Source organism: Panthera leo, chromosome B3, assembly GCF_018350215.1.
Source record: "Panthera leo isolate Ple1 chromosome B3, P.leo_Ple1_pat1.1, whole genome shotgun sequence".
Classification (NCBI taxonomy): domain Eukaryota; kingdom Metazoa; phylum Chordata; class Mammalia; order Carnivora; family Felidae; genus Panthera; species Panthera leo.
In genome coordinates, this window is record NC_056684.1 from 31707055 (window position 1) to 31731515 (window position 24461).

At 58.6% G+C, this 24461-nt stretch overlaps 1 protein-coding gene across 1 annotated transcript; it reads left to right on the forward strand.

The window, feature by feature from the left end:
- The first annotated feature begins 805 nt into the window (after positions 1–805).
- SEMA7A (semaphorin 7A (John Milton Hagen blood group)) lies at positions 806–23870 on the forward strand. The gene is made up of 14 exons (XM_042941422.1): positions 806–1024; positions 14209–14360; positions 14900–14941; positions 15266–15358; positions 15581–15665; positions 15785–15895; positions 16556–16695; positions 17271–17455; positions 18303–18411; positions 18497–18695; positions 21126–21253; positions 21454–21608; positions 21810–21871; positions 22180–23870. The coding sequence occupies exons 1-14, from the start codon at positions 856–858 to the stop codon at positions 22539–22541; spliced, it is 1992 nt and encodes a 663-aa protein (XP_042797356.1). The 5' UTR covers positions 806–855; the 3' UTR covers positions 22542–23870.
- Positions 23871–24461: the final 591 nt, after the last annotated feature.

Below are 24461 nucleotides of genomic sequence, written 5' to 3' on the forward strand. Positions count from 1 at the left end.
CAGTCATCAGGTTGCCTGCTTGGCTGAGCTCTATATGCTTTGGGGGCAGAGACTCCCTAAAGCTGGTCTGACCCTGCCTCCAGGACAAGGAGTCCTGGGAATGCAGGAGGCTCCCCTCTCTCTACTTGGGAAAGGGGACTTCTTAATTACATCCCCCTCCACTCACATGGAAATGAGTTTGGATTTTCTGAGCATACACCAGCTGGCTGGGGGGAGGCAGCCCAGAAGGCTGCTGGTTGGGAAAGGGAGGAGAAGGGAGAGGGGAGGGAGTCAGGCCAAGATGAAAATTCCACGTTCTCACCGCAGAGCAATGATGGGGTGCTGAGTGCTCCCCACAGATCATCTACTCCTCTGCCTGTTTTCCCCCAGGGGAAAGCATCTTGCTCCTCCATATAGTCTCCGAGGGAACCGTGTACACTCAAGCTAGCCTGTCCTCTGAGAACCACAGCTTTCAGGGGCCAAACCACTTAGCTGGCCATTAGTGCAGTTACCTGGTCCATGCCCTAGGAGAGGTGCTTCCCGACTTCTAGGCCAACCCTTTCATGGGGTATGGGGGAGTGGATTTCAGGCCCAGAGAGGGTACAGGGCCTGCCACCGATCAGAGAAGTCCACGTCTGTCTTGTCCCTGGCGGTCCGGGTTCTCCCTTTGGAGTTGCCCCGGAGAGGGTGGCGAAGGTTCCCTAGCTGCGGGCACTGCGCCCCCCTTGGGCAGCAGGGAGGCGAGAAAGGCTGCGGGGTGGGGAAGCGGGGAGGGAGGGTCAGGAATTTGACTCCGCCTCCTTGCACTGGGAGCAGCCTGCGATCGGGCGCTGGCTCAGTCTCGGCTGCTCGCCGCTGTCGCTCCCGGGCTGCGGGATGACACCGCCTCCGCCCGGATGCGCCTCCCTCGGCGCCCCGCGCGCCCGCGTTCCCGGCCGGCTGGCTCGGTCTTGGCTCCTGCTGCAGCTGCTGCTGCTGCTCTGGACTGCCGCCGCCACCCAAGGCCACCCGAGGAGCGGACCCCGCATCTCCGCTGTCTGGAAAGGTAGGTGGCGCCGCGCGGCCGGTGGGGAAAGGGAACGGACGCCGCGCGGGGTGGGTGCAGAGTGTGCGGCACCGGAGGGAGTGCGTGCTCTGCGCTGCGGGTCCCGGGCTGTCCCCGCGGGGAGCGTGTGGGTCTGGGTGAGTGTGTGAGTGTGCGCGCTGGCACGCTGGAGCGGCTGTAACGCTGCGGCGAGCGAGCGGCGGGGGCCGGAGCCCCGGCTAAGTCGCTCCAAGTCCGCCCCCAGTCGGGAACCGCAGCGCAGGGGCGCAGGGGAGGAAGAGGGCCCCTCTCTCGGCCGAGAGGCATTCTCGGTCCTCCAGCGCTAGGACCTCTGTACAGGACCTTTTCTTCGGCCGGGACCTCCACCCAGGTCTCCTCTTCTTGAGCTGCGGGCTCCGCTGTCGCACGCAGCGCAGGCTGGGCCGGCGAGGGGGGCGCGGACCCCTTGCCGCCGCCGCTGCGCTCCGGCTGCGGGAACAAAGACCCCGCTGCCTGCCCCCGCCCCCGCCCCGGCCCCGAGCGCGGGCCGGGTAAAGGGGTGGACACCCAGTGGCGAGCCGGGACAAGGTGCGGTGCGGAGGCTTGGGGCACCCGGGCGCTGCCTCTGCAATGCCAGGACCGGCCGCTCCCCCCTTGTCTGCACGTGGCAGTTGTCATCAGGAATCGGCGCCAGCTTGGGGGGCAGTGCCCGTTGGGTGGGGCACGGACGTTAGGACCCCCAGGTGGCGGATCTGGGGAGGGAGTGCAGCTTTTAGGCCTCGATAGATATGTGAACTGGGGGACCAGAGTCTCCCCCAGGGGCGCCTCACTTTAGACCCCTGTCCAATGGGTCAGAAAGCCGGCTTAGGTGGGGTTTGAGTCTTTCTGCTGCCAGGAACTGAGCTCCCCTCCCCTGCATTGCACACAAATGCTTCCCCGCCCCTAGACCGACAGGGCTCTGTCCTCCAAATTTGGCGGCACTGCAGACTCCCTGTGGTGGTGGTGGACTCGTAGTGGGGGCTGGGGGACTGGGGGACTGGTCTGGTCTGGCCCTGCTGGGGGCCCTTTGATGCCTGAGGCGGTTTGCAGGAATTGCCAGAGCCTGAGCATTATCTGGGGCAGGTATTCTTAGCAGAGAGAGGAAAAAATCCCACACACAAAACAAGTAGCCTGATCTGCAGCTGCAGTGGGGGGAATGTGACTTGCCCAAGGTCACTCCGCAGTGTGTGAGCTCACAGTGCAAACTGGGGGCTCTGATCTGGCACAGGACCAGTGCTATTTCTGAGTTAGGGAGGGGAGGAGGATTTAGGCAATTTTTTGGCCATAAAGGAGGGACTCTGGGGGCCAGTTCTGCTACCCAGCCAGAGGTATTTCTGGTAGGAGTAGAGCAGGAAGCTGGACCTCTGGTCGCCTATTCATGGTGGACACCTGCCCACCCCTCAGTCATATGAGCTCCAGCCCAGGCTTTCTCTGCATTGCCAGCATCCCTGCCTTGACTCCGTCCCCTTGGCTGTCCTGGACGGCACAGCATTTGGGCACTCTGAAAAGGGCAAATGGCCATATCTGAGTGTTCTGGAATCTCCCCCCTGCACCCAACCCCTTGCATTTGGCTCTGCTTGTTCCTAGCCCCAAGTCTTCCTAAGACCCCTCCCCCTATACTTAATGCGCAGCCACATCTTAGCACTTAATGTGAACCTCCACATCTTGGGCACTTAGTCCCCACCCTGGGGCTATTTAAAGCTGCTTTCAGTCCTCTTACCCACTTGCAAAGCTCCCAGCCCAGCTCCACCTCTCCCCTGCGCGCAGTTCACAACTGTACCACAGAGGCCCGCATTGGCCGTGCCCTCTGCTTCATAATGCACTATTGATCCCTACTGGGATCTGCCACCCCCTCACCTATCTTGTCCAAAGGCAGTCTTTGCTCATCTGCACCAGTGCCAGGCGCCCCACTGGCCAGACGGACCCTGCCATCCGCCTATCCCCCAGGCCCACCAGCTGGTGATGGTATGCCTGGCTGACAGCTGTCTCCTATTTCCTGTGGGGTGACACATGGCAGTCGGACAGGAATGGGTTTGGGCAGGGCAAACAGGGGAGTAGGCTGAGAAGAGGGCCCTCCAGCCTTTGCTGTAGGCCAGGTCCCTGTCTTGCAGGGGTTGGGGTGCTGTGGGAACTGACTTCCATGAATGACTAGATCAAAGATAATGGTAGTTCTGGAGCCAGTTTTTTTTAATGAAGCATAGACTAGAGTTTTAGTTTTAAGCCAGGATAGGTGCAAGGACTGGAGTGGATACGGAGGGTTCTTCTCTGTCATTTATTTTTTGTTGCTTGGTCTCCTAAGCCTCAGGGAAAGATTAGAATCAGGGAGTTCTGAGAGATTCCCAGCCTGCACTTATTGGGAAGGCTGATGCCTCTTCAGCCTGATGAAGACCTGGCCAGGAGAGAGAGGACTGTGTCAGCACTGACCTGCTGGGTTCCCTTGAACTCTGCATCTGTCTCTGACCCTCAGAGCTTGCCAGATCAGGAAGGGCTCTGGAGATTGTCCTCGGAGGGCATCACTGACACATGAACTGGTCACAGATGCCAGGTGTGAGCCTTACCTCCCTGCAAGCAGGGGCTAGAGGAGATTGTGTTGGCATGCTTATGTAAGCTGTGCACCCCTCTCCTGTTCCATCCCTGCTTGGAGGAGATGGAGAAGCCCAGGAAGGTCCTGACCCCCAAGATCAGAGGTGAGCCAGCATGAAACGAGAGAAACAGTGCCCAGTCTCCAGTCTCCACCTGCCCAGCTGGTTCTGGGCTCTCCCTTGTCCAATTAAACAACAGGATGTTATTGTTGACTTGGTGGCTGCTGGGGGAGCCATTATGGGGCGACTCCCCAGGGCAGGGGGTTGTTGTCACCTCCTCCAGGAGATGAGGTCACAGCTGGGGCTCCCCAAGCATCAGCATTTCCAGTGGAAATCCTTGCCCCCTTGGGGACTTAGATGTGCTCATCACCTTCAAGGTGAACTCCCTCTGCAGAACCAGGGAAGGGGGGCAATTCCCAGGAGGAGAGGGGGGTTTCCTAAGCTGGGAGAGCTGGGAGAGATGCACGGTGATGTCACCGGGAGCGTCCTGCCAAGCTGTGTGGCCCCTCTGTCCTGGATAGTGAAGATTCTGAGAGTAGGCTGGGGTGGGGTGGATGCTGGCACGGGCTTAAGACTATACGGCTTGGAGAAAAGAGATGGGAGGTCAGGAGCCTGACTCTGGTCCTAGCTCTGACCTGGTTTTTTGTGTGACCTTGGGCACGTACATGCCTTTTTCTGAGCCTCAGTTTCCTCAAATGTCCAAAGTGGGCAGAAGGAGGGAGGAGCTTATATTTATCAGAGCGCGAATTCTCTGGGATGGGCAGAGGCTGTGGTGGCCAGTTCAAACCTTAGCGGTGAGGAGAAATTGAAACCTGGGAAGTCAGGGGAAATCCTTGAGTTCTGTGTTCTTTCCTATCTTTTTCTCTTGTGAGCTGAAGGCTGTGAATCAGCTGGAGGAAGTGGCTCATTGGTTTGTGGTCTCCAGGGTGGACATAGTAATTTAGCATATTTGACATTTGCTGGGGCCAACCTTGTATTGGTCCCAGAGCAGGGCTTAGGGACCCAGGGATGAGAAAGTAGACAAGTTTGTAGATTTCTCAGGGTAGATGGGGAGGCAGACAGGCAGGTCAGCCTTCAGTTACAATAAAATGTGGCAGGACCTGTAACAAAGGGCAACTATGGGGGTTGAGGAGGTACCTAACCCAGTCTGCCCAATCAAGGAGGGCTTCCCCGGAGAGGTGGTAAGTTGGGATGCCAGGAGAAGTAGAAGCCAGCTTCGGAGGGGAGGGACAGGAGGAAGTACCTGGTGTGACATAATTTCACAAACTTGCAACTAGGACCAGGGAGAGGAGAGGAGCTGAGTGGGTGTCTCCAGGAGGGAGACGTGAGTTAGCCAGGGCTTAGGGGCTCCAGGAAGGTTTCTTGCAGGAGGGGACATCTAAAGTGAGCCATTTGACCTTACACAGCCAGCAGGAAGAGGGATCTGGCAGGGAAGGCCTCCCGAGTGTCCTAGCTCCCTGATGGGAAGCCAGGGCTGGGTCCAGGGAGACCAGAGCTTTCTGCCTAACTCCTGACGGCCCAGGTTCTGCCGATGAGGCAGCCTGTTCCTCACCAGAGACTCTCCCTGTGGGGAAGATCTAGGCCCTGTTGCTGAGGGCAGCATGCCCTTCCTCTGACCAGCTTTCCCTTCCAGGAGAAGGTCACCTTAGCAGGGGTAGGTCATTGGGCATAGGGGACGTGGCAGGTGTGGGGCAGAATTCTGGGCACCCAGGAGAAGCAGGGAGAACTGGGTACCCTTCTTTGTGGAGGGTCGGGTCAGGACCCCTAATGTGCAGGTGGTAAGCTGAGGCTTCAGCCAGGGGAAGGGGTCCAGCAGCCCGCAGAGGGCAGTGGTGGGAGTGGGTGGCCCTACAGTTGACAGCTGAGGCCCTAGCTGACGTCCTGTCTTCCACACCCAGCCCTGTGTCCCTTATGTCAGCCACTATAGGCGTCTGGCTATGTCACAAGAGACTGACCATACTTCCTCTGCTCTGTTGGCAGCTCGGGGGCCGGAAAGCTTCCCCTTCTCTTAATTTCCTTTTTTGGACACGTCTGTCTGTCCCCGTGAGGCCCCTCCATCCCTTCACGTTAATGCGCTGAACAGTTCACCTCGAATACACAGTGACAGAGAAACTGCTTTCCCCAGTGCTGCGTGGTGGCCGGGCCCCATGCCTACCTTGTCTCCCACACATCTTTCCTCACCGCTCCCCAGCGCCCATGTTTTCCTGCCTCAGGGCCACTGCCCTGCTTGTCATCTGTCCCAGCACCCCATTCTCTTCCTTTCTGTCATTTCTGTCTCACTTCCTCCAAGGAAACTTCTTGAATGACTCCAACCCACACAGCCTGATGGGGCAGAGCTTAGGACATCAGAAGACAAATGTCAGAGATCCACACGTTCCCTGACGTGTTCCACAGATGGGGAAACTGAGGCCAGAGATGACAGAGACTGGCCCAAGGTCACCCAATGACATAGGCAGAGCTGGGACCAGGACTGTATCTTCTGCCCAAGCCTGCTCTTGGCCTCAGCTATTGGCCTCCCTTCACTTGTCTGTCTGTCTACATGCTCTTTCCCCAGGCTTGGGGCTCACTGAGCACTTTGTTCCTCGGCCAGCTCGGCTGAGCCCAGACTCTTCCGGCCCCAGTGCTTTCTGCTCCCAGGAGCCCCACTGGCCATGACCATCTTCCCTTCAGGACTTTAGATTGGGCCAGCTTGATGTGCCTCCTCTGGTCTTTTCCTCAGGGCAGCTGGGCCTCAGGTCTTGAGGGCAGGTTGATCTGTGTCACGGGCTAATCTGGGTTTAACTGTCACGGCAGCCTGGGATTAGGCTGATCCTACCCTGCCTCCTGCACCCCTTGCTTCTAGTCAGGGGCTCGGGCTCTGTGCTAACACCCTCAGGGGCAGCCCTCACTGTGGAGGCAGCCAGCACCTGCCCCCGTGCCTAGGTCTGTGCAGCTTCTCTAGGGGAGAGAGCAGGAGAAGGCCTGGGTTTGCCCTTGGGGAGCACACAGGTGCCTGGAGAGGTGGGCCTGCTGCCTGGTTAGGAGGGCACCTGGGAGATCTGGAGCCTGTAGGTGTAGCCACGGACTGTGACAGGAGATGAGAGCAGGACAGGTCAGTGTGGGGTGAGAGGAAGATCCAGACTGAGAGCGAAGGGCAGGTGTATGTGGTGGGGGCAAGGTGGGGCGCAGAGAACCACTCATGTTGTTTATCTGCTGGGCCCAGGGCTCTGAGCCAGCCTGGTGAGGAAGGAAGGTCACTGTGATAAACTAAGCACGCTGCCAGTGGCTCAGGAGCTTCATCCAAGATGTTAGTTCCTCCGACGTGGCCTACTACCCCAGTCTGCCCCTCCCTACTATCTAAACTGTCCCTGCTTGCCCAGCCCTGGCCTTGGCTTGGCCCGGGGCCCACAGAGCGAGAGGAAGCCTGGACTTCACCTTCAGGACCCCACAGTCCAGGTGAAATCCCACCAGACAGGTGATCTGAGAGAAGATGGTGTGTGCCAGATGGTATATAGCACAAGGTCAGAGGGAGGACAGAGCAGTGAGGGCTGGAGCAGTAGGGAACACTTCCTAAAGCCAGGGAGGTTGAGACCAGGTGTTCAAGGACAGGAAAGACCATGTGCACAGACAGAAGGGGAAAGGGCAATCAAGGTAAAGGAGAGCACAAGCAAAGGTGCGGAGGAGGGAAAGAGCCTTGGCAGAGATGAGCAGAGATGGGCCTTGACTGCCAGGTAGAGGGGGAGGGCCCTGCTGGGTAGGCAGTTGAGAGTCATGGTGGGTTTTTGAGCTGAGGGGTCAGGGGCGGAGGCGAGTGTTTTTGGTTGGTGCTGGTTGGGTAGGAACCTGGCTGGACAGATAATAAAGAAGGGTTCATGAGCATATCCTGCCCTTCACTGTGGTCTGCCTCAGGCTCGACAGTGCTTTCTATTTTGGGTAGAGATCTCAAGAGATTTATCTTCCTAATTAGTCATGCTGGTCAGCACTCAGTGCTGTGCTGCACCCCCAGATCCCTACCACCCCACCCCACACCCCTAATCCCTGGTGCCTCGGGTCTGCACGCCCACGCTCTTACACTCTCTTTGGGGCATCGCGGTCAGGCCTTCATGGGTCAAGAGGCCTCTGACCAGGCTCCACCCTCTCTGCCCCCCAGTCTTCTCTTTTGTGTGGGAGGCACTGGCCTGGAAGCTTCCAAGGGCCCTTCTATGGAGCGCAGTGCTTTAAGCACAGATTCCAGAATCAAGCTGCCTGAGAGTCAACCTCCATCACTTAACAGCTGTGTGATCCTGGGCGGGTTACTCAAGTTCTGTGTCTCGCTGAGCTCATTATAAAATGGGGGTAGTAAGAGATCCCACCTTCTAAGAGTTCAGTGATGACCAAGTGAGCTAATTTATCTACAAATCACTTAAGAATAGTGCCTGGCACATAATAAATGCAGTGGAACAGTTTGGTGGTAGGAAAATCACTGTTGCCATCACTGTCATTCTCCTCCTTTGACATTCTGATTTCTGATGAAATGCAGCCCTGGCAGCCGGCCCCTGCCAGCTCTCCCTTACTGGCTCTGTTGGGTGCCTGCCCTTGCTCTTTGCCCACTCCCACCCTCCCGACTGGCCCAGGCTAAGAGTAAGCTGGGGAACCTTCTGTTTCTCAAGTCTTCCCATCGTGTCTGCCTCCCTCTGCTAGGGTGATGTAGCCATCTCTGCCCTCTCCCCCACCTCTGCCCTGGCTCTGGGCCCAAGGGCAGGCCCTATGCCTCTGCCCATCCTCTCCTTTGAAGGATAGTTGACCTCGGCCTTACTCTGGGGCTTTTGGAACCTGCTGGGCTGAAGAGCAGGCGGAAGGTGGACAGGACATGATGTTCATCCTGGGTTTCCTGACTTCCCTGGCTTTGGAACCTCCTCCCTGCTCCACGTAGGCTTTGGTGTCAGACTGGCGCCCCCACAGCTTGCTGTCCACACTGCCCTTTCCCCTGAAGCCTTGGCCCCAGCTGGTCTCCCCACCAGCCAAGCCTCTGGCCCTTCGAGCACAGCGGCGTGGTGCAGAGAGCGCATGGCCCTTGCCGGCTTGGAGGGGCCTTAGTTTTCCTGTCTATAAAATGGTACAGGGGCACCTGGGTGGCTCAGTGGGTTGAGCGCCTGACTCTTGATTTTGTCAGCTCAGGTCATGATATCGAGCCCCTCATCAGGCTCCATGCTCAACATGGAGCCTGCTTGGGATTCCGCACCCCCCCCTCCCCCCTGCTCCTCTCCACTCTCTCTCTCTCAAATAAAAAAGTAACTAAAAAAATGGGGGTGCATACACTTGACTTGCCTTCGTTGCAGGGTGGTTGGGGAATTTGGCAGGCTAGTTGATGGAGGCAGAAGGTGAGGTTGGCTTCTTCTGCTACCCCCACCTCCATCCAAAAGCTGTCTCTGACCTTTCCAGGACTCATAATCCCACCTTCCCCAAAAGGACCTGTGAACTCAACCCTGACTGTTTTGTGATTTGTCCTGAGAACCATGAGTGGGTCATAAAACCTAGATGGTAGCAGGTATCAACCTCTTCAATTCACAGAGAAGGAAACTGAACTCAGGAAGGCCCTGGTCACAATCAGCCACCTGGCTTCCAAAGGGAGCACAGGCTTCTTGGAGCCAGGGCTGAGCCCACACGTGAGATATGTTCCCCTCCCCGCCACAGCTGACCTTGGTGGGTGGGAGGATGTGCCTCTTCAGCCCAGCACACAGTTCACTGTTCCTATGGCTGATGAAGACAGGCAGACCTGTCACTCCGCCATGAGCTAAGTACCACCTCAAGGGCCTGCCAGGCAGCTGTCTGGAACGTTGCTCTGTCCTGTGTTACCAGATCTCCAAGAGCAACCATCACTGCTCCTTGGCATGGGCTGGGGCCACCCTGGAAACTGGGCTTGTGGATAGGAACGGCTTCTCCTGCCCTCATTCCTGGCCATATCTGGAGAAACAGAGATGAAACACTTGTTCATTTGCACTCATCCCAGTGGAAGAGTTTCCCTCCGCTGATCTGACGCAGTGCTGAGTTTCCCCATTAGTCACTCCTTAGGGTTTGAGGCCTGGATTACTAAAGGCTCCCGAGAGATCAGGGCTCACCTGGAAAGTGGGCGAGTGGGTGATTCCCTTCAGTTATCAGGTTAGCAAGTTTTCACCTGGTGGTCAGGGAGGGAAGGATGGGGAGCAGGAAATGACCCAGGGAAGTAGGAAGAAGCAATATACAGTGTTTTGTAAATCAAGAGGCTCTCAGGGAGGTCCGGGCTGTGGTCCTGGAGGGCTGGAGCTGGTGATAGGCACCGGAAGCCCTGGGCTGTAGCCTGGCCCTACCTCTGCCCTCCTTGCCATGTGTCTGGCCTCTGTGCCCTCTCAGCCCAGTGATTGTTCGGATCCTCTCTCTTCCACCTTGACCTGTGGGGTATGGGTTGCAAAGGGTGGAGAGGCTGCATGCTAATTCTTGGACTGCATGTGGGGAGGAGGACTCCCTCCTCTTTCTCAGCCACGTGTGTTTGGTATGCGAGGGTGTGAGGTGGGCCTGACAATGCAGGGTGGGGTGCCGTCGTGGGAGGATGTGGCTGGGTCCCCAGTCAGAGGTTGGCCTGGCTCCTGCTCCGTGCCCTGGCCCCCCAGGCTGCCTGACTCAGGCATTCCCTGCTGCGTGCCCACATTCCTGCCATTCTCAGAGCCTGCCTCAATGCCCACTTTCAAAAGGCTCCCTGAGGTTAGCATTCAAGGCCCTTTGGGTCAGTGGGTCAGGTTGGAAGGCTGTCCCTGCCTTGTTGCTCCCTTCATGGACAGCAACATCCCATACATTCCAGCCCCAATTCTACCGTCCCCTTGGGCTGCCCCCGTCTTTCATAGGCAATGAGGGTATGGGGACAGTGGGGACCAGATGGTGACAACACACAGAGTGAAGGAGAGGAGGAGCAGTACCTCTCCAGGCCAGCCTGCTTTAGGAAAACCCAGCGCGTGTGAACCCCGGACTTGCCCCAGCCCATGGGCCACTGGGACTGCGGTAGGAGGGTGGTGGCTCCAAGAGCAGTCAGGTCTGATTCTTGCCAACAGCATCTTGTCTCCCACCCCCAGCTATCTCCTTGACCCTCCTTTCTGGCCGGGGCTGGGCCTTGCAGCTCCTGCCACTGTGAGGAGGGAGGGGACTCAGGGGGCTTTCTGAGGGTCCAGAAGGAGAAAGGATGGGGTGGGTGCCTGGCCCACCTTTGGGGCCATGCCCTCTCCATGTGCCCCTAGCCCCCTCCCCTGCCTGAACCCCTGGTTATTCTGGGAGCTTTTAGCTACCACTTAGTCAGCCACTAATGCGTCAGGCCGGGGAGTGAGGGGGGAGACACGGTGCCAGACGGTGCTCCTTTTAGACATCCAGGATGGGAAGCAGAGGGGGCTGGTCAGGCAGGGAGAGAAAGGAGGTGGGGGATGCTGGAGGAGGGGAGGTTTCCCCAGCTTGGCCCTGCAACCCTAGCCCTGCTCCAAGGGAGGAGAAGGCAGCAGTGGAGACTGATGGGCAGTATCCTTGGGCTTCCGTACCTCCCCTCCACATCACGTTCTGGACCTTTTGGTCTATGTACCCACCATTCAGTCAGCCTCCCCACCTTTGCTCAGCTGGTTCCCTTGTCTGGAATTCTCTTCCTGCCTGTTCCTGACCCATGTAGCTTTGATCTGCCTCCCCCAGCCCTATGGATTCACTGGGAAGCAAAAAGATGCATTTAAGGATGTGACACTTGCTCACTTGGCTGGGTCTTTTTAGGGGCAACCTCTGGGCTTGCTCAACCCCTGCATGGGCGGAGCCTTGAATGCCGCCCCCTCCTTGACCCAGCTCTCTGTGATGGTGCCATCGGGCCATGGGTCCTGGCTGTGAAGGCTTAGTGCTGCCTTCACTTCCAGGCAGCCCTCCTGCCCCTGAGCCCCCAGCCCCCGCTGCTGTGACCTGAACAAAGCTTCCTTTCATGTATTCATCGAGCTGCTGCCGCTCAGACACTTCCCGGGCACAATCAGGCCCTTTGAGGGCCTCGGGCAGTGCGGGAGCCAGGCTGGGGCAGGGGTGGAGAATGGGCCAAGGCCTCGAGCTGGTGCCGTCCTCCCCATACACATCGCCAGGCGCAGACTGGGGAGGGGTAGGAGCCAGGGGGTCAAGGGAGGCAATGCTGCCAGCCCCTGTTTGTTCTTCTGCAAAATGGGGCGAGTAGTCCCTTGCTTCCCCCCAACCCCGGCTGCTGCAGCCAGGATTTAAAGGGAATGGGATGCAGGCTTGCAGATCTGTGCAGGACTGCCCTGGGCTTGGTGCTGCACCCAGCTGCGGGCAGCCCTCACCCTCCCTCCCATTGTGTCCTCAAAAGTACTTCGTGAGCAGTCCTGAGTTCTGTCCCAGAACAGTTTTGCATGAGATCTGGGGAGGCTTGCTTTGGTGTGGCCATCTCACTTCTGTGGCTGGATTTTGGTGTAGGGCCGGATCTCCCCCTCAGGCCTTGCTTTCCAGGGCTGGGCCATGCATCTCCCATCAGGCTTGACTCCCCAGGGCAGGGCTTTCTTTCCCCCATCAGACTAAATTCCCCACGGCAGGACCGTGACCCCCAGACAAGAGCTGTCCCTCAGGGGCCACTCGGGTGCCTCTTTCCCAACCACTAGAGCTGTGATTGGCCTTGCAGTCCCCTCCTCTGAGGCCAATGTGGCTTGAGGGGTAGGATTCCAGGGGCTTGGACTCTCAGGGCCCAGCCTGTCTCCAGACGCAGACAAGCAGCCTTCCCTGGCCATAGCTGGCTAGGGAAGTGGGGGCGGGGGGGGGGGGGGGCGGTGGCTGCAGACCGTCTGGATCTCTGGCTGGCTGCCGGTAAAAGGGGAGCCAGAGAGCTGACCCCAGCACTTTAATTTTACCCCAACTGAAAAGGCGGGGGAGCCCGGGGGCTGAGACCTGCCAGCCATGAGCCTTGGCCAGCACCACGTCCCCACAACCCAGTGCAGAGCCGGGGTCTCAGCCCTGCCCTGCACAGCTGGGGCTGAAGGGGTGAGCCTGGGGTACGATGAGGCCTGATGTGCTGAGCTGCTCTGGCTGTGTGTGGGGTGCCCCAGGAGAGCCAGGGGAACCTGAGAGCTGTGAGCTCAGCACTTCTCTGTGGCCCACGGTGTTGCATCTCTCTGAATGTACCCCCCCCCACCCCCCCGCCCCAGCCAATACTGTCTGGATAAGGCAGCTTGTCTTCCCTCCTGGTGTGACCTTGGACTAGTGTGCCCCCCAGGGGCCGAGTTTCCGCCTCTGTGCTGTGAGCCAGACCACAGCTGAGGTGAAGACAGAGAATATCCCACTTCCAGGGATGATTTGACCGAGCAGGGAGGTAGCTTAGGGAAAGGCAACGAAGGTATGGGTCACAGGGTGCACCCCCGTTGAAGGCAGAATCGGTAGGAATGGCTGGTTGGCAGCAAGAACGCTCGGGGGTGGGGGCAGACTCAGGGAAATGGCTGTCCTCTCCTGTGGGGCTGTGGTGCATCCTGCTTCAGGGTCTTGGGTAAGCTGGCTGCTCCTGAAATTGCTGCAGCTGAATAAACAGTGGTCAGGCCGCGCTCTGGGGTGAGGCCTAGAGCTGGTCAGAGGTGGGGAGATACTAGCTGTGGCTGATTGCTGGGGGCACAGCCACAGGCTGTCCCATCCCTGTAATTTAGCCCTGCAACCAGGACAACCTCAGCAATGTCACCGGAGATGAGACGTCTCCTCCCTGGAGGCAGTGGCTACAGACAGTTTCTTTTTTGGGCAAAAGTGTCCCGGTCAGCCCTTCTGCTTACTGTGCCCTGTGAAGGGCTCCCTGTCCCGGAGTTGCTGGGGAGAGAGGGCTGATCTCTCCCCACCGGGGTGAGCTGGCAGCCCTGTGAAACCAGACCAGAGCAGGCCAGGCCACAGAGCCCAGTTGGGGGCAGCAGCGTGGGCTCTAGTTCAGCGCCTGCTACCGACCGTGTGACCTTGGGCTGCCTCTTTCTGGACTTCCATTTTCCCATCTGTAAACATGGGAAGGAGTGGACATTCAGATTCCTTTCTAGCTCTGATCTAAGTTGACCGGCTCACTAAGGGGCTGGGTGGGCGGGAAGGAGTTGCAGAGGGCTTCCCAAAGGAGGGGTTCGGGCTCTGACCAAAGTGATCCCTGGGAACCTTGACTCTAAGTGGGTTGCTTAGAGGCCCAGCTACCTGCAGGGGAAGGAGGTGGCTGCTTGCTCTGTCCTGGCGGCAGAGACGGGGAGCCCTGGTTCCTCCTGCCAGAGCCCAGCTTCCCAGGAAGAGCCGACTGTGTGTGCGTGTGCCTGTGTATGTGCGTGGTGAGTGTGGGCGGTGTTTTTTTCTCCCCAGGGGTCCCTAAATCCTGCCCTCATCCTGAGGTTACACATATTGTAGGACAGGGGCCTTGGCTTTGAGGTGAGGACAGCTGGTTGCTGGACCCCAGCAGGGGATCCCTCACTTCTCCCACTCGTGGCTCTGAGTCCTGGTACTGCCCCAGCCCAGACCCAAACACTAGCTGCCATGCAGGTGCTGATACGCCTGGCAGGGTGGGGAGGGTTGGGGTTCTTCCTGTCCAGGGCCCAGCCTCAATGTTTCTGCCAATTGCCTCCCCTTCAGGCCGCGCAGGGCAGGACTGGGTGGACTTTGGCCTGGCTGAACATCACACGGTGCTTTTCCACGAGCCCGGCAGCTCCTCCGTGTGGGTGGGTGGACGTGGCAAGGTCTATTTCTTCGACTTCCCCGAGGGCAAGAATGCCTCCATGCGCACGGTGAGCCTAGACCCCTCTGCCTGGACCCCTCTGCTGGCTCCAGGGACAGAGCTGAGCCCCTTCCTCCTTCCCTCCCCGCCCCATTTCTCTCATCTCCCCTCTGTCCTTGGTGAGGGGCCTCAGGGAATCCGGGGGAGCTAGCATCTCTTCCTGAACAGGTCTCCCCCCCCATTATGTTCCATATATGGTCCCTGCGAGAGGCTCCCTAAAGGTAGTCCAGATTGGTGTGGGTGTTGGGGTAGTGTGGAGAAAAGCCTGGAGCTAACCTCCCAGGCCAAGTGAGTAGTGCTGATGGGGGAGACCCAGTCAGGACTCCAGGGCTCCAGAACCCTATGGCCCCTATCTTCTGAGATCTCTGGGCTGGCCTGTGAGCTCTGGGCTTTGGCTCGGGTATCAGGGCAAATAGCCTGTGTGATCTTGGGTAAATCACTCACCCTAGTTGCTCATCTATAAAACGAGCTCGTCCTGAGGATGCATAGAAAGCACACACAGGCATGTTGCCTTGGCAGAATGGCCTAATGCTTTCCCCTCCCCTCCAGGTGAACATTGGCTCCACGAAGGGGTCCTGCCTGGACAAGCGGGTGAGTGAGGGAGAAGAGTACAGAGGGGAGGCTGACCCCTTGGAAAAGGGACAGGAGTCCCTGAGAGTCTGGGGAAGGAGGCATGGCCCTACCTCAGGAGCCACAGTCTGGGAGGCGAGAGGTAGCCCTGCCCCAGGATTCCCAATTCTGAAGGGAGACATGCTTCTTCACCAAGGCCCCTGTGTCCTTGCTGTTCTTGGGGCATTGGAGTCAGTGGCACCTCCTCTGCTCAGATCCGAAGACTCCTGCCCCAAGACTGAGGGTCCTAGTGCTGGGCCTGCCGGGCCTCCAGCCAACATCTCTCTTTCCCTTTTGCTCGGGCAGGACTGTGAGAACTACATCACGCTCTTGGAGAGGAAGGGTGAGGGGCTGCTCATCTGTGGCACCAATGCCCGGCGCCCCAGCTGTTGGAGCCTGGTGAGAAGGCCCCTCCCCGTGCACTTGGTCAGCTCACCCTCGTCTGGGTGGGCTTCTGCCCCCACCACGTTGGGAAGGAGCTGGGGGGGGGGGGACTCTGAGGCTGGCCTCACTTTGTATCAAATCCCTGGGAGGATGGGGATCGTGGCTGGGAAGCTGGCGCCCACAGGAAGCGGTGGCCATGGCATCATGTGCTGTCTGACCCTCCTTCGTCTCCCCCAGGTGAACGGCACCGTGGAGTCGCTTGGCGAAAAGAGAGGCTATGCCCCCTTCAGCCCAGATGAGAACTCGCTGGTTCTGTTTGATGGTAGGGCAGCTGCCTTGGGCTGGGGGAGGGTGGTCAGCTCTGTGTCCAGTGGCCCAGGTTCGGAGGAGGGACTTCTAGGAGCTGTCTGCCCTTACCCATGCCCCTCCCACCATGCCCAGGGGACGAAGTGTACTCCACAATCCGGAAGCAGGAGTTCAACGGGAAGATCCCTCGGTTCCGCCGCATCCAGGGCGAGATTGAGCTGTATACCAGTGATACCGTTATGCAGAGTGAGTCGGGCTGTGGCTGGGCTGTGGGGGCTGAAGGGGTGTGAATGCCCAGGGCAGCAGATGGAGAGCCCTCAGTTTCCATAGGAGGGCTCCCCAAGGGCTGCTGGGCCACAGCCTGCTCAAGAAACGGGGGGCAGGTACCCAGAGCTGAGGAGGTTGTCTTTAAGAGAGCAGGGGACCAACAGAGACAATGGTGTGGAGGCAGGGTGGGCCCAACACATTGGGAGCAAAACAGAGGAAGCTGCAGACCCAGCACGGGGTCCCCAAGAGCCATAGCGTATCCCTCTGCTGAGCTCATGTCAGGGCCACACCTCCTCCTTCTCATTAGGGCTCTGCCAATTAGGCAGAAGTGACATAGGGGCCCCCAGGGACCTCCCCCCAGTCCCTAGGCATGAAGTCATTGCTCCTGGGCCGATGACATCTTTGTGGAAGAGGGCAAAACAAGTGTGGGGTGGGGGTGCAGAGTCTCAGGCCCCTTGGGCTGTTGGACCTGATGTTCTGAGTTTTAGTCTAGGTCTGATTTGCTCTGGGTTTGTTTGTAGAGACTAGGTGTGTGTGTGTGTGTGTGTGTGTGTGTGTGTGTGTGTGTGCGCACAGAGTCGGGATGGGTCCTCTGGGCAGGCTCCCAGCCTCACATCCATTCATCTGTGTCTCTGGCAGACCCCCAGTTCATCAAGGCTACCATTGTGCACCAAGACCAGGCCTATGATGACAAGATCTACTACTTCTTCCGAGAGGACAATCCCGACAAGAACCCTGAGGCTCCTCTCAATGTGTCCCGTGTGGCCCAGCTATGCAGGGTGAGTGTGTGGCCAAGTGGGCAAGAGTGTGTGTCTGAGCCTGAACAGGAGCAAGGGAATACATGCCTGGGTCAGGTGTGCACACGTGTTTCCATAAAGGAGTGCGTGAAATGTGCGAGTGAGTCTGGGAGTGGGATTGTGGGAGCAAATGTGTGTGCACGAGAAGGCCCATGCATCTGTACGTGGGCAAAGAGGGGGTCTCGTGCATGTGTGGTGGTGTGCAAATGTCTGTATTCATGCCGGATGTGTTTGAGTGTGTTCGTGAGTATGAACGTGTGTTTACACGTGTTTGTTTCACCTGTGTGAAGGTGCCAATCTGTTCTACGGGGACCTGGCACCCTTACCCTGCAGGTCCCCGTTGCTGGCCCTGTGCCCTGGATCGGCTGCAGCCTGGCCCAGGGACCTGGCCTGAGAGGAGAGGCACCTGTGCCTTGTCCCCTGGCAGGTCCTGGCCCCTTTCAGAGCTCTCTTTCCTCCTCTGAAGCCTGGGCGCTGGCATTCCTGGTGGCAGGTGCCTCGGGTGTGTGCAGCAGCGTGGGCAGGTGCTGAGGGCCTCCTCTTCCTCACCCTTTCAGGGGGACCAGGGCGGCGAGAGTTCACTGTCGGTCTCCAAGTGGAACACCTTCCTGAAAGCCATGCTGGTGTGCAGCGATGTCACCACCAACAAGAACTTCAACAGGCTGCAGGACGTCTTTCTGCTCCCTGACCCTAATGGCCAGTGGAGGGACACGAGAGTCTATGGTGTTTTCTCCAACCCTTGGTGAGTGACCTTCATGCTGGGGCTGGGGCTGGAGCTGGCGTTGGTTAAGAGGCTTGGGCTCTGCTGAGGAGAAGGCTGATGTGGCACGAGTGGGGACTCCAGGTTCAAGGGACAGGGCCGTTGCTGGGCATGGGGTGGGGAATAGCCAGTGTTCAGGGAGGTGCGTGCACTGGTGTGTTTGTGAGTCTGTATACGACGGGTGTGCGCGCACATGCCATGTGCGTGCTCGTGACTGCGCCTGTGCCTGTGTGTCCACCAGCTATGTGCTCAGAGTGGGTGCTGGGCGCTGGGAAGAGGCTGCTGAGGCCTCTTAGGTGCTGGGTGCTATCACACCTGCTCAGGCATTGCCTGCGCCTGATAATTCACACCTCTTAATCACTCTCATTGATTGAAAACAAGGCAGGCAAAAGTGTCAGGTGATTGTGAGGAGAGTTGGGGGACAGGGTGGGGAGGCCAAAACCTTGCTCTGTTGCCCCTGGGCAGGTAGACCCAGCCAGGCTGGGAAGGGGACGGGCCTGTGGCCCCGTTGGGCATCAGTGTGCTTTAGCTGTGTCCAGAGAGGTTGGCGAATCACCTAACAGGAATGCGTATGTTGGGATTTCTCCTGCCCTGGGGTTAGCCTCTGAACTCAGTGATTCTGTGACAGACCACAGGTTGGGCGATTAGATTGTGACAGAGAGAAATTTGGTTAAACTTCCCTCTCTCCCTTCCCCCTTCCTCTCTCGTTTCCTCCTTCCTTCTCTGGTGTTTCATAACTCTCAGGCCCCGGGCTTGCTGGGCTGGCCTGGGTGAATGAGGGTGGGTGGGTCCTGGGCCCTCCAGTGAGGCGGTCTCTGTGTCCCCCCAGGAACTACTCAGCTGTCTGTGTGTACTCCCTTGGTGACATTGACAAGGTCTTTCGTACTTCCTCACTCAAGGGCTACCATTCGAGCCTTCCCAACCCTCGGCCTGGCAAGGTAAGCTGTGACGCCCACCATGGCCCAGGCCCCAGCCCCGCCCCCCCAGCCACTTGACTAACCTGGACCTGCTCTCCTTGCCCAGTGTCTCCCAGACCGGCAGCCCATACCCACGGAGACCTTCCAGGTGGCTGACAGTCACCCTGAGGTGGCACAGAGAGTGGAGCCCATGGGGCCTTTGAAGACGCCACTGTTCCACTCAAAGTACCACTACCAGAAAGTGGTTGTCCACCGCATGCAGGCCAGCCGTGGGGAGACCTTCCACGTGCTTTACCTAACCACAGGTGAGGGGCTACCCCAGGACCTTCTGGCCTGCTTTGTAAAAATGGATATGAAACGTATAGGGAATGATATCATTGGCATCTGGTTGGAACTTTATACTTGGAAGGAAGAATTGAGTGACCAGGAGCTGTCAGGTGTCAGTGTGTGTGGCTGTGGAGGGGAGGTGGGGGCAAAGGGAAGAGGAGAGGGTATCCTAGGATGGGAGGAGAACAAGCGTGGGGATTCAGAGGCAGAAATGTAGCAAGACCGAGCAAAGCTGGGCGTAGCTTTGGTCCAGATGTCTGACCCGGGGAAGGGGGTAGGAAGAGAAATGGAAAGTCAGGAGGAAGGACCTGGTCACTGGGATCCTGTGGGCCTCTGCTAGGCAGAAGGAGGAAATCAAACTCTCTCCTTGTCTTGGGGACCATGCAGGTGAGAGGAAACATTTGATGTGGGATGCCAAGAATTTAGTGAGCCGTGAGGAGGGGCTTCCAGACAGCGGAGGCTTTGCAGAGGACCACAGAGGGGGCTTCCCCGGGGGGTAGTTTTCTGCTGAGCCAGCTCTGAGCTGAGTTTTTGGTAGCTTCTTGCTCCCAGGCTGTGGGCAAAGGGGGCTGCTGGGAGAAAGCATGGAGATCAGTGTTGGTGGGGCCACAGGCTTTCCTTGAGACTGAGTGGTGGTGCTGTGAGAAAGGGCAGTGTCTCCCCCCAGGAGCCTAGCAGTCAGGGCCTCAGGCACCCACCCCTCAGTTATTCACATCTCCTCCTCAATGTGGCTTCCTGCTATTGTTTCACTCTGTGGCCTTCTCAGGGCCATGGTGGCCTTATTGGTTGTTTGACTCCTAGAGGCCTCCAGGAGAGGAATTCCCCAAGGGGTCCGGCTTCTGGGTCCTGAGACCCCACTTCTTTACTCCTCCATTCATCCTGGCTGCACCCATGGGCCCCTGTCCTTGCTCTGCTCGGCAGCTGGCCTAGCTTCTGTGGTCAGCCAGGCGATGGCAGGGCATTGGGGTGTCGGATAGGAAGGGTCACACAACACAGGCATGGGAGCAGGAGCCAGGACCAGGAAAGCCAGGTTGGCTGTGGGCTCCCTTCCTGCAGACCTGGGAGGTGAGCGCACGTGAGTGATGAGGTCTTGGTGTGAGGGCCATTGGAGAGATGCCATGTTGGATCCTGCAGCAGGAAGGATTAGGGCCAGATGAGAAATAGAACTTTCTGAGCCCTCTGCAGAGAGCAGGAGGCTCACCCATTTGGGAGAAGCTGTGGGAGGCAGTTATGGGGCTGCAGCAGGCAGTGTGTGCAAAGGCAGTGGCAAGACTGGGGGCTTGTCAGGACAGAGGAGCGTCTGGCCACATCTCAGAGCCTGCGGAGGGGGGCCATAGACACATAAAGGAGAATCCTAGGCAAGCAATCATCCCATCATCTGACTGCTTTTTTGGGGCAAGTGATGCCCTGGGAAATTGGGAGGGAGGAATGGGGGAGGTAGGCTATTCTAGAAACTGGGACAGCGGGTGAGGTGGGAACGGGAGGGCCCGGGGGTCAGGATGCCCATTAGTCCCTGACAGGTATGAATGGAGAGAGCGTGGCCTCAGAGGCAGGCGGCCTGGCCCTTTTTAGATCTAAGATTTTATAAAAATTAAAAAAAAAAAATCCCCTAAGATTAAATACAATGTGGAGTCCTGGATTGGATCCTGGAACGGACAAAGGACATTAGTGGAAAAACCCAAGAAATCCAAATAAAGTCTGTAGTTGAGGTAATAGTAATGTCTCAGTGTCGATTGCTCCATTGTGACAAATGTACCACAATTACATAAGACGGTAACGTTAGGGGAAACTGGGTGAAGGGTATTCGGGAAGTCTGTACTATTTTTGCAGCTTTTCTGTAAAGCTAAAATTACTCCGAAATGAAAAGTTTATTTAAAGAAAACATCCCCAAAGAGTCCAGGAAACAGGGGAATCATAGAAGGAGCTGAGGGGTGGGGTTCTGATGCCTCTGGGTTCTGGTCACCACCTGTGTGACCTTGAGCAAGTTGCTCAGCCTTTCTGAGCCTCATTTCCTCCTTTTTGAACTGGGAGGATAATACCCACCTCTTAAGGGTGTGGAAGATTCAACAACCGAAATGCTAATGCGCATGGGCTCCCACCCACGGGTTTTAGGCTCTCGGGGCTGTGCCTATAGGACAGTCGGCTCTGTGCCCCTGTGGACTGGTAGAGCCTTGGGCCTCCTGGGATGGCCTCTGTGGCCCAGATTTGGAAGCTTTCAGAGCTGCCCTCAGGCTCCCAGTCACCCTCTCCCCGCTTCACCCCACCCCAGTCCTGTGACCCTCGCCTGAGCCATGACTTCCCAGCCCTCCTCCACCGACTATCCCGGTTGGCGCAGCCTAGAGGGAGGCTGCCTGGCTCTGGGGATCTCCTGCCCACCGGCCCGCTGACCCTCTGCCCCTCGCCCACAGACAGGGGCACCATCCACAAGGTGGTGGAGTCGGGGGAGCGGGAACGCAGCCTTGCCTTCAACATCATGGAGATCCAGCCCTTTCACCACCCGGCCGCCATCCAGGCCATGTCGCTGGACGCGGAGCGGGTGAGCCTCCCCACCCCACTGTATCCTATGGAGCTACCCAGCGATGGCCAGCTGAGGACAGAGCTCCTTTGCATGTGATTTGCGTGTCCTTTTAAGAGCCTCTGGGCCCCAGGGCTCAGAGCCTGGAGGGTAGCCTGGGGACTTAGAACTCTGTTGGGGCTGGGGGCCCTGGCCTGACCCGAGTTGTGTTCTTCTTCTAGTGGAAGCTGTATGTGAGCTCCCAGTGGGAGGTGAGCCAGGTGCCCCTGGACCTGTGTGAGGTCTACGGCGGGGGCTGTCATGGCTGCCTCATGGCCCGAGACCCCTACTGTGGCTGGGACCAGGGCCGCTGTGTCTCCATCTACAGCTCCCAAGGGTACGTTGGCCAGGACCCCTTGTTCCTGGGAGGAGGTGGACATAGGAGTGGGGGTAGCGTCAGTGGGCTGCAGGAGGCTTCGGTGCTGGGCCACAACCTCCTCTGAGTGGGGGGGGTGGTGGTGGGGAACGAGGACAGGGATGGGGGGCCAGACCCGAGGCCTCCTGTCCACTCAGCTTTCTCTTCCCCTTCCAACTCCAGGCCGGTGCTGCAGTCCATTAATCCAGCTGAGCCACACAAAGAATGCCCCAACCCAAAGCCAGGTACCTGATCTGGCCCTGCTGGGCCCCAATCTGCTGAGGGTGGCACAGCCCTGTCTGAGAGAGACATGGCCTGGCCCTGGGGGCCCCAGGCAGATGGGGCAGGACAGTCCTGGAGAGGGGGCCCTGTCGTATGGGAGGGTGGTTGTTGAGAGGGGGATGGTGAGGGAGGCAGGGGAGAGTGGGGAGGAGATTGGCACTGTGTTCATTTAGAAGCCTTGGCCCTGGAGGCCCAGCCAGCAGAGGAGGATACAGTCTGCCCTGGGAGCCCTCGGCCTCTCCTCACGGCTGCCTCCCCCGTCCCGCTCCAGACAGGGCCCCACTGCAGAAGGTTTCCCTGGCTCGGAACTCTCGTTACTACCTGAGCTGCCCCATGGAGTCCCGTCATGCCACCTACTCATGGCGCCACGAGGAGAACGTGGAGCAGAGCTGCGAGCCGGGCCATCAGAGCCCCAACTGCATCCTGTTCATCGAGAACCTCACAGCCCGACAGTATGGCCACTACCACTGCGAGGCCCAGGAGGGCTCCTACCTCCGTGAGGCTCAGCACTGGGAGCTGCTGCCCGATGACGGCGCCATGGCCGAGCACCTGCTGGGTCGGGCCCGGGCCCTGGCCGCCTCCCTCTGGCTGGGCGTCCTGCCCACGCTCACTCTCGGCCTGCTGGTCCACTAAGGTCCCCTGGGGCTGGGCATGGCACAGGCTCCTGCAGCCTCAGAGGTACTAGAAAAGTTTCCCGTCCAGAGCCGGCTGGGCCCGGCGAGCTCCTTGCCCGATGCTTCTTCCAGGGGGACTGCATAACCTGATGAAGGACACCAGGCCTGGAGATGGCCAGCCGCAGGCGGCTGCCGGGCCTGAGCGGGCACGGGTGGCGGGGGCCACAGAGTGAAGGCGCTGACTGTGAAGCTGGGGCATTGGTGACCTAAGATATTACCTTCTGGAGATTACTTTTCAAAAACTCCTCCTCAGACTTGACTAAATGCAGTGATGTTCCCAGCCCAAGAGTCCACGGGCCAGAACGGGATTTGGAAAGGGAAGCTGGGCCCCAGGCTCTGGACCTTGGGGCTGAGGCCCGAGTCCATCGGACTCTCTATACGCAAACTGCCCCCTCCTCCTCCCTCCTGCCATGGCTGGGGGTAGCTGCTGTTCTTGTAGGCCCAGGGCTGCCTTCTACGGCTCCCTCACCAGCCCTGGGTCCCACTAGGCAGCCGTCTTGCATGTTTATTGAAGGATGTTTGCTTTCCGGACAGAAGGACGGAAAAAGCTCTATTTTTATGTTAGGCTTATTTCATGTATAGCTAATTCTGACTGCATCTGTATGAAAATACCAAAACTACATGCTGGGGGTGGGGTGGGACAGGGAGGGACTGGGGAAAGGAATGGGCTGGGGTGGGGGGGGTCCCAGTCTGAGGCTCCGGGGATGGGATAAGAGTCTAGGGACAGGCATGGGTTCGAGGAGAGTGGCATGAGCTGGCTCTGCCCTGGGATCCCAGTCTGAGGGGGGCATGGTCCCAGTCCCCAGTGTGGGGCGGTTATGGGAGGGGGTCGGGTGAGGGAGACAGGGGAAAATGAAGGAGAAACTGAGCCCTAGGTTCACCACATTCATATAGAAGGAGGAGCCGGGTCCTCAGGGGGAGGTTCCAGGACTCTGCCCTTGGCATTGGGGGCTGGGGGGCGGGGGGGCCCCCTCCCCTCCCCTCAGCCCCCTTCCCCAGGGGCTGTGCTTCCATGCTCCTAGTCTCCCACCTTCAGCTCAGGACATGTTATAACTTAGGCTAAACTGTGAATTCCGGTGGGGACAGCCTGGGCCAAGCTCTCAAGGTGCACGGCTCTGCCCCCAGCCCTGTCCGTGGATTTCAACAGAGAGCTGGGCCCTTCTCTGGCTGTGTCTGGCCAGCCCAGGGCAGGGCCTGGGGCCGGCGGCCTTCCAGCTTTGGCCCCTGCATCTCTTCTCAATGCACTTTAATAATGTAACATATTACTAATAAACAAGCTATTTATTTACCTGTGCCTGCTTCTTCCTTGTAAAGCCATCCCGGTTGGGGGACAAGGGTGGGGGGCTCCTGTTTATGACTCGCCACCTCCTCATCACACACACTCGCTGTTGCTGCCCTTAGAGACCTAGCTAGCGAGAGACAGGGGTGGGGTGTGCACCCACATCTCCTGGGCCGTGGTGTGCTGCCTGCAAAGCTGTTGACGGGAAGCCAGGCGGCTTCTGCACGCCAGCTCCTCTGTTCATACCTGGGGAGCTGGCCTTTCTCCCCACCCCACCCCACCCCCACCTCCACCCCCCCTGCCTCTACCTCCCACCACTTCCCCTGAGAGGCCTGGCCTAGCCAGGCTAGAAACCGCCTCAGGCCTTCCTGCCTTCAGGGGGCCCACGCTGGGAGGGAGAGCTGATCAAATGAGACCCGGTGGGATAAATGTGTGGTGATAGAAGTGTGTGTGCAGGAAGCCGGAGGGTGGCGGCAGGTGGTGCCTGAGTGGGGACGAGGTACTTCCTCCGGGCTGGCCTGCCAGGCAGGGCATATGTGCAGAGGGGAAGGCTGGCGAGCAAGGGGACACTGGTGGCGGGGTGCGGGGTTTATGTGCTAG